Raw genomic sequence first — 9,188 nt, 5'->3', positions numbered from 1 at the left:
ACATGTCCTAACTAGTTTTTCCAAATTCCAAAGAACATCTAAATAATTTTACTAGAAAACCATTTCACTTGATTAGTTGTTCCATTATTATTGGATTTGTTTTTAATTAGATAACTATTAGTAAATTTTGTTATCAGATAAAGGCTGAACGCTTTTAAACAACTAGCAAAAAGATGATGTACTCAATCCAAAATATTACATATAACATCACATTAAGGAGAAATGAATTAAATGACATATAACATCACATTAAAGAGAAATGATGTAGCAACGAACATGTTCTTGGCCTCCAATTCAGCAAATACATAAACTATTACTGATTCTTCTAACTTTATGCACCAAACATTTGAAGTTAAGTTCCGCCCTCCAAAAATATTGACATCGAGTTGATAGAACTCAAATAGAAAAATAATAACTTGGTAATTTGTCAAATACTTTACTTATGCTATGTGCTAGTACAATAAAAATTTGAAAAATGAAGAACTAAAATTGGAGACTATTAATAGAGGTGGAAGGTGTTGCTAAAGATGGGCCTAAAAGCCCAATCCAATTAAAACATTGAGTACTTTTTCTATAAATCATTACTCCTTCCGTCTACGAAAATAGTCTCATTTATAGATGACATAGATTTTAATGAGAAATTGATAGATAATTAAGAGAGATGGAAGAAAAAAATAGATAAAGTAGGAGAGATACGAGAAAAAATAAGAAAGAGAAGGATAAAATGTGGGTAAAGTATGAGAGAAAGTTTCTATTTTTCAAATAAGACTATTTTTCGTGGACAGATGGAGTCCAAGTTTTTATATAAGTGCATATTTTTTACTATAATTACTTAGATCAAGGACAACATAATTAAATAAATATTCGATTTCTTTTGTCCTACCTTAATATTTAAATTGATATCCATATGGCTGATCTCATCCGCCACTGAGAAATAGTCGTGATAATGTTCTTATTACTCACAATAATTGATCTTACCTCACATAATAAATAATACATTCTCCTAGTTATAGGCAATAAGGCAAATACAATAAAACTACCCATTCCTCGTGATGGGATATCTTATTCTCAAGTCGAATTACATTTAGTCGGTTTGATAGGATATAATCGAATTCTTTTCATTTTTTTATTATTTTAAGTGTAAACTTACAATTTGATTGGGTCACAATCACAATTGATTCCTTGCCTAGGCCATTTCCGAATCCTCAAATCTTCAATCAAAACATAAGCCTCACAATGAAATACTACCAATGTTGCATACCATAGTAGAGCATAAATTTCACATATGTTATCTTGTAATAATCGATCTCCTAATTAATTGACAAAATCTTATACTAGAGTCCTTAATAATTGATCCTATAATGAACCAACATCGATGCCGGTCATGGATGACTCATTCCCAAAGGCACTACTCTGAGTCGCCGGACCTCCAAATTAAAGTAATATTACACAATACGATTGAACATGAGAACTTATTCCAAAAAAGACTATTTTATTTTATTAAAAGGAGAGTTAATTTAGTGTATAAACTCCATATACATTGCTAAGACCATCTCCAACCAAACTCCATAAATGAGTTTTGGTGTAGAAATTAGCTCCAATCATACATCAAACTCAAACTCATTTTTGGTGTTTTTTATGAAACAACACCAAATATGGTGTTACTGCAAAAAATTTGTGAGAAAAAACTTAAAAATAGTGTAAATTTTGAATTTGGTATAAATGGTTGAAGTAAAACTACTTTTTAATATGATGTATACTTAAAAATGGATTTGAGTTTGATGTAAATGGTTGGAAATGGTCTTTCATATTTAACGGCCGAGAAATTTCTTAGCAATGGAGTCTGTAATAAAGTCACAAGCTCAAAAAAATTCAAATTCAATGATTCTTTTAATCTCTATTTCACATCATTATTTATCCACTAATACTATTATCCTCGATGAGTACGCAAACATTCTTAATTATACCTTAATTGTTTATTTTATACTCCATTCAGATTAATGAGTAAAGCAGTGGATGTGGTAGGGTCGATGTTCACATAGTGTTAATTTCGTGAGATGTTTTAGCATTTTTGAATCTTTAATTTGATGATGATGTAATCTTTGTATAGCCATCCACTAGTTTATAGCATCGATATCTCGATACCGAATGCAATCTAAGTTGTGGATTACTCCCTCTGTCCCATTTTAGAAGTCTCGGTTTATTATTTTTGGGTGTCCCATTTTAGGAGTTTCGGTTGGAATATTCCATAAATAGTATTAGGTCCAACATTCCACTAACCTTTTTCCACTCACATTCTATTATTTTTTTACCAACTTTTCTTTACATTTCTTAATACCCGTGCTGAACTCAACCGGGACTCCTAAAGTGAGACGGAGGGAGTAGTTTTTTTTTTTTTACTGGTCGGACTTTTGGTTATATGGAGTACTTATATCTTATAGGGCAAAATTTGGTAAACAGTAATTAATAGAGTAATTTTGTATGATTTTAATAATAGGTACATTATTGGGATTTAAGTGAGTGTGTGCTAATGTCTAATAGTGTGCATTAGTTATAATATAAATATACTACTACTACAATATAAATATATATTTGATTGTAATTTGTAGTAAGTCAGTGACGATTACTACTAATGCATCCTAATATTGAATATATCTACATTAACTTAGAAACACTATTAATTGGGTTGAATACTTTAATTTAGAGATTCGTGGGTTTTGATTTCCTAGACAGATTCTTATTCTTATGTGTTCGATTTAAGTTACAGAAATGAATGCTGACCAAAGTTAAAAGATATTCATTTGTTAACAGTGTATGCTCGAATCGAAAAATTGAGTTTTCATCAAAATAAAACCAAATTGAAATTGATTTTCGATGTAATTTTGATAGGTGCATATCTCTATTATTATATTATCATATCTTTTCTATATCTTTATTAATTAGATAATTAGTGATTTGTCTTATCTTTTCCATATATGTTTAGGATATTTTCTTGTTTCTTAAGTTAGGATATTTAGCATTATAAATAGGTGTCATTTTATTTTATTCATCGAATCAATGAATATATGAATTTAATTTTTTTCTATTTTATTTTAGTACTTTGTTTTAAACTTGAGTTGTCGACGGAATTCCGCCTCCTGAGACTTCTCTTTTATCGTCTCCGGCATCTTATCAATAGGGAATTACCCTTATCAAGTTCATCCCAAATATTCAATTTTCGATTTCTTGTCTCAACCCTTTTGGCCAATGCATAAATGAGCCATTTTTTATGGATATTTGGAGAAAATCATGATAATTCATAAATTCAACCATCTCCAAGAAAATGGCACATTCTATCTTATTAGAGAGACATGTGGTGATGAATTCATGTGATAAATAGTTAGCCAGAGTGGGCCCCACCGCAGCCGATCTCGTTCCTACCATACAACCAGATTGGGATAATTTTACCGGACAATTTTGCCCCTGCCTCTCTTCGATTTTATGAATTAAATAAAATTCAATATATGAAAATATGATTTTATTACATTAGATAGATTCCGATTCTATTAATTTTTTGACTTATAAGCTTTATATCAAATATATTACGCCAAGTTATTTTTGACTTGTAATATTGAACAAATTTTATCATATCTAACTAATTTTAATTGTAGTAATATTTTTGTAATCATTAATACTTCCTCTGTCCCACTTTTGGAGTCCCGGTTGAGTTCGGCACGGGTTTTAAGAAATATAAAAGAAAGTTGGTGAGAAAATATAGTGGAATGTGGTTCCTATTTTTATATATTAGTTTTATAATAAAATGTAAGTGGAAAAAGGTGGGTGGAATGTGGAGCCTATTACCAATTATGGAATGTTCCAACCGGAACTCCTAAAGTGGGACACCCAAAAGTAGAAAACCGGGACCCCTAAAGTGGGACGAAGGGAGTAAATTTTTTTTTTGTTTATTTCGTTGCTATCTACTCCCTCCGTCCCAGATAATTCGTCCCAGTTTTCTATTTTGGTCAGTCCCACATAATTTGTTCATTTCACTTTTACCATTTTTGGTAGTGAACACATATTCCACTAACTCATTACTACTCACATTTTATATAAAACTAATATATAAAGGTAGGACCCACATTCCACTGATTTTTTCAATCCACTTTTTGTTACAATTCTTAAAACCCGTGCCTGATCAAAGTGACCCGAATTATCCGGGACGGAGGGAGTAATTAGTTTATGTTTGGTTGGATCGCTGCGTTTCGCTATCATCTCCCAAACCCAGAGAGGTTTTATTAAATCCTAACTCTATGTTCTTTTTTATTTCCCCTTTTTCTCTCAGCTCAATTCTAGTCCACAACCAATTCAATTCTTCTCCCCTTCTTCATTCTCTGTATATAATCTAAATTAATCTCCCGCTGTAGTTTAATTGCGTCACGTAAATTCGGTATTCTTTCTGGATTCTTTTATGTGGAAAATTGGAAGAAAAAAAATGCACGACTAGATTTCTCTGCCGGATCAGATCAAGCGCTTTTTTTCAGGTAATTATGGATTTATGCTTTGTTTTTAGCTTCCTGTCGTTGTTTGAGGTGACGAATTTTGCTTGGTTGAGTTGATCGCGCGGAGATCTGATGGTAATTTTTGAAATTTTGGTGGTTTGATTTTGAAGTGTGGAGAAAGTTGAGATTTTTCGTTGTTTGTGGAATTTGATCCGTCGAATTTGATGATTCTGCATTTTGTTGCTTGAGATGAGAGAATGTGATTTCGCGTGTTTGGTTATTAGGGGGTCTGATCGGTGATCAGACTGTGGAATTGGACTATAAGATCTGTTTGAATTTTGATTTTTTATTCATTTTTGTGCAATGGAAATTTTGTGAACTGAATTATGTGATGATGAAGGAAAGGATCATAGTAATTCTGGTCTTATTCGTTTAGATTGACTTTTTAAGAAACTGTTTGTTTTTTTTATAAGTTTTTTATGATGATTAGAGTGATCAATTGATGGTTGTGGCCTGTCTCATAGTCATCAGCTGGAAACTTGCTTGATTATTTCAAAAAAGAGAATATTCGGTTGAATGTTGTGTGATTGTTGTTGGATCAGAAACTCTTTCATATGTAATTTCTGATGTCCTTTCTCTGTGGATTATGGATTCCTCTCATTGTCAATCTTTAGTGGTTTTGTTGTTTTCATTGGATATTTGACTTGGAGATGATGTTACAGCTTTTAAGGGTTTTTGGACTGGGTTTTGTATCATCTACATTTATCAGCGGTTCTGAATGTTAGAGATCATATCATCTTAATTTGAATTTTGTTGGTTTCTCTTTTATCATTGTTGTTCTTTTGGTTGTATCTCACTTCCTCTGACTATGCACTCATCATATCTTTGATTGATGTTCTGTAGATTGTGGTTGATATTGCAGTGCAGCTTCGTTTCATTTGAATTTCTGTTTTTGCACTGCTGCTGAGCTATGGTGTCGAAAAAGAGGCTGGGTTATGGATTCAGCGGTTACCGGGGCCCTGTTATTCCTAGAGCTCCTAGATCTATTAGGGTAATCAAGTTTCTGAATTATGTATTTTCTGACATCCATGTAATTCATCATGTTGCCGGGAATCTCATATTTGTATTTCTTCTCAGAAGAGAGTCCCACACAAGAAATTGGTAGAGGAAAGTGAACTTTGCGCCTTCGAATTGCTTGCAGCTGTAGCTGGAAAGTTGTTACTTGAGAGTGAAAGTTCTGCTTCCAGTAATGTAGCAGAAGCGAAATCCCAGCTCGGCAGTCCCAGAGACAGAAATGAGAAACGGCAGCCTAGAGACGATAAAGCTCTGAAATCGGAAAGCTTTGACCATGGAAGTTGTGCTGAGAGTGCATTTGTTCCAAAAGTTTCTGTTAAGGGTATTCCGGAATCAGAAAATGATCAGGTTGTTGAGCAGACTGCTGTACATGCAAGTTCTGATTTCCAACATAAACTCGACTATGATATGAAGCTTGGGATTTCTGAGGAGAAGAGTCTGGATGAAAATGCCACATGTAAAATAGAAAGCTCCAATTTCATTGGTGAGAGTCTTAACAGCAAAGTAGAGAGTGGATCAGAAGTGCAATCACAGGGTGACAAAAATCAGATAGGTCTCTTATCAATGGCTAACACATCGACTGTAAATGATCCAATCGGTGAATATGTGAATACTAATGTTCTGTCTAACCCAGAGAGTAGCGTCAAGTTTCCCTTGTACAGAGACTCGAAACCTGATGCTTTGTTGAAGAAGTGTTACAACAATGTAAAGGTAGGGACTAGAGATGATGACGAAAATTCTTTTAGGTGCAATAAGTCTAGCACCAAGAGTAGGCCCTTGAGGCCACAACCTAGTATTTTACGTCATAGAATGAGGAAGATGATGACGTCCAAATACTGGAGAGCAACTCCCAAGCTGATGGATTACGAACTTTATAGCACCAGTAAGTAAAACTAGCATGCTTATACACACTTGATGGTGAAACCAACATAATTTGGAGTTAATTAATGCATGATATCCATGGTAATTTGTTTGTTTGTGTGCAGGTGAAGGAATGAAGACATTTTACCGGTATAGAAAGAGCATGCATGCACGAGAAAGGTGTGAACAAGCACCTCTTAAGAAAAGGAAATTGTCTGATCGCAGCTTTAGTGTTGCAATTGATCAGGAGCAGAGCAGTGACAGCATCTTCAATTTGCCTGAGAAAGGCACGCGTGAGAAATGAATATTTTGGGTTCGTTAGTTGACATGTTCTATTGAACCAGATTTCTGAATGCTGTTGTATTTATGCAGCTAGTGGAGCTTCAGTTAATGGTCTCGCAAAAGCAAAGGATCCTAATGGTAAATTTTTTTCCTTTGATGTTAACTATGCTGAACTTTTAGCTCTATCATATTATTTTCTGCAAAACTTTCTCAGACATTTTTTATGTTTTCCTTCAGTGACGTTTAGCATTAAGTCCTTCAAGGTACCAGAGCTGTACATTGATGTCCCTGAAACCGCAACTGTTGGTTCTCTGAAGGTTCGTGTTCTTATCCTGGTCTTTTTATGATGAGACGTGTTATACCCATGCATGTGGATCAGAAACTTCGTTGCCCCTTATCTTTATATCAATGATTTAAGGCATTGACAACCAGTGGTTGTGCTTATGGTGAATGTAGTTAACATATGTGCGTATCTACATTTCAGAGGACTGTTGTGGATGCAGTTGCAGCTATACTTGGGGGTGGAATAAGAGTTGGGGTAATTTATCAAGGGAAGAAGGTCAGAGATGACCAAAGGACTTTGCAGCAAGCTGGTATTTCTCAGTGTGCCAACCCTGATAACCTGGGTTTTATATTAGAACCGAGTTTCACACATGTTTCCCCATCCGAGACTCCTAAGAAACCTCCTGTGTTATTTCCATGTGCAGACCGACCCTTGCCTAGGTATTGCTATATATTTCAAATTTGATGTTGGTGGTCTCTTGATTGTTTAAAATACAATACATATCAAGGAAATAATCTTTCAGATGGAAATTGAGGCGTTGGGGTTTTTTCTGTATTCTTCAGGTCTCCTATCTCCCCAATGACCAATTCAGGGGTGTCAAACGCCTCGGTGGACCGTCTGCTAGTAACAAAGTCAGACAATGTGGACAATAATGATTATATATTGTCTCCAACGACCCCTGATAATAAGCTAACAGATGCAGCCGTTATTGACTCCAAGGCATTGATACCAGCCCCTGCCCCTCCAATGAATGTGGAGCCCCTTGCTGCAATCCCTGCAAATTTGAAACATAAACGCAGTGAGATGTCACAGCGTAGAACTAGGAGACCGTTCTCTGTGACAGAAGTGGAAGCACTAGTTGAAGCTGTTGAAACGCTGGGAACTGGAAGGTAAAGGTTCTTTGATTCGTAGAAAACACCGGTTGTCGGGATTATTTGTGTGGATCTGCTTGCAGACATTGTCCTTCGATATCTGTCCAGTAACACTCTTCAACTGCCTATTTTGTCTGCAGGTGGCGGGATGTTAAAATGCGTGCTTTCGAGGATGCTGATCATAGAACATACGTCGACTTGAAGGTGCCAAATCCATCTATCACACTTACATCATGATAGCTTGCTTTTTTTTTGGCTTCTATGATTTTTGTTTTATTTTATTTTTTTGGTACCTACCAAGATATCTTTTTTTTTGAAGGTACGATGATTTTCATTAAATATTAATACCTCACATGGTTTAGGCATATAATATTGCTACTGAATCTTATGCACAATCTTTCACATGGGATATTATCTCAATTATGCTTGCCTGGATTCACACAAACTACTTTAATTATGCAAATGCAATAATTACATTTTCTTCCCATGTTTGGTTATTACAGGATAAATGGAAGACACTGGTCCATACAGCCAGCATTTCCCCTCAGCAGAGACGGGGAGAGCCCGTGCCACACGAGTTGCTGGACCGCGTTTTATCTGCGCATTCTTATTGGTCGCAGCATCAGTCGAGACAACACGGTAAGCACCCAGCTGACCCTTTGAATGTCGATTCTCGCGAGGGGATCCTTGGAGCTTGAAGGATCGAAAAATAATGTTGTTGATTGTAAAATGTTGTTATTTTAGGATTATGTTGTAACAATGAAGTTGTAAAAATGTGTTGTATTCAGTTTGTTTCATTCTGTGATTTGTTGTCCAGTATTTCACTGACTCTGACTAGTCATTAGACTGGTTTTTTTGTAAATAATTCTTGTAATAAAATGGGATAACATTAATCAATGTAGTCCTTGACTCCTTGTAGCCTATTTTGTCTCTTGATAGCTTTGATTAAACAAATCATTAGTGTCAAAAGTTATGCTTTTCCACTATAGAACAACTGGATAACCACAATTTCTTGTGATCATTTAAAAATTATCAAAAGTTATTTCAGAGATCTAGAAAATAAATTACTCTAGCATTGTATCTTAGTGGTATTCATCCCAATTTAATATGGACGGCGAATTAGTGATGAATCTCAATCTCTTTATCTCCAACCAAACAAAATTTGAATCTCAATCTCTTTCTCCAACCAAAAAAAGTTTATTGACCAAAGTATTTAATAATATTTGTCCAAATGATGATGCCATTTAGCCAAATTTCTTATTGAGCTTGACTTTACTAATGTTTATAAGAATGCACAATAGTTTTGGCATATAATATTGATAGGTATTTACTAGACTG

The 9,188-nt window shown here is 34.6% G+C and overlaps 1 protein-coding gene across 3 annotated transcripts; it reads left to right on the top strand.

Moving 5' to 3' along the window:
• The first annotated feature begins 4,273 nt into the window (after positions 1 to 4,273).
• LOC125201338 (telomere repeat-binding protein 4-like) lies at positions 4,274 to 8,773 on the top strand. 3 transcript variants are annotated; one of them, XM_048099401.2, is made up of 10 exons: positions 4,274 to 4,520; positions 5,401 to 5,529; positions 5,616 to 6,435; positions 6,539 to 6,700; positions 6,786 to 6,833; positions 6,933 to 7,012; positions 7,180 to 7,418; positions 7,542 to 7,868; positions 7,991 to 8,054; positions 8,354 to 8,773. In XM_048099401.2, the coding sequence occupies exons 2-10, from the start codon at positions 5,449 to 5,451 to the stop codon at positions 8,546 to 8,548; spliced, it is 2,016 nt and encodes a 671-aa protein (XP_047955358.1). In that variant the 5' UTR covers positions 4,274 to 4,520; positions 5,401 to 5,448; the 3' UTR covers positions 8,549 to 8,773. The 3 variants fall into 3 exon arrangements, with proteins under 3 accessions (XP_047955358.1, XP_047955359.1, XP_047955357.1); XM_048099402.2 differs by having other exon boundaries at positions 5,382 to 5,529; positions 5,619 to 6,435; XM_048099400.2 differs by having other exon boundaries at positions 5,382 to 5,529.
• The last annotated feature ends 415 nt before the right edge of the window (positions 8,774 to 9,188 follow it).

Source organism: Salvia hispanica, chromosome 2, assembly GCF_029641045.1.
Source record: "Salvia hispanica isolate PSC_SH4W2 chromosome 2, Shi_PSC_v1, whole genome shotgun sequence".
Classification (NCBI taxonomy): Eukaryota; Viridiplantae; Streptophyta; class Magnoliopsida; order Lamiales; family Lamiaceae; genus Salvia; species Salvia hispanica.
The sequence above is the reverse complement of the archived record's forward strand: the minus strand, read 5'-3'. Positions and strand labels throughout refer to the sequence as shown.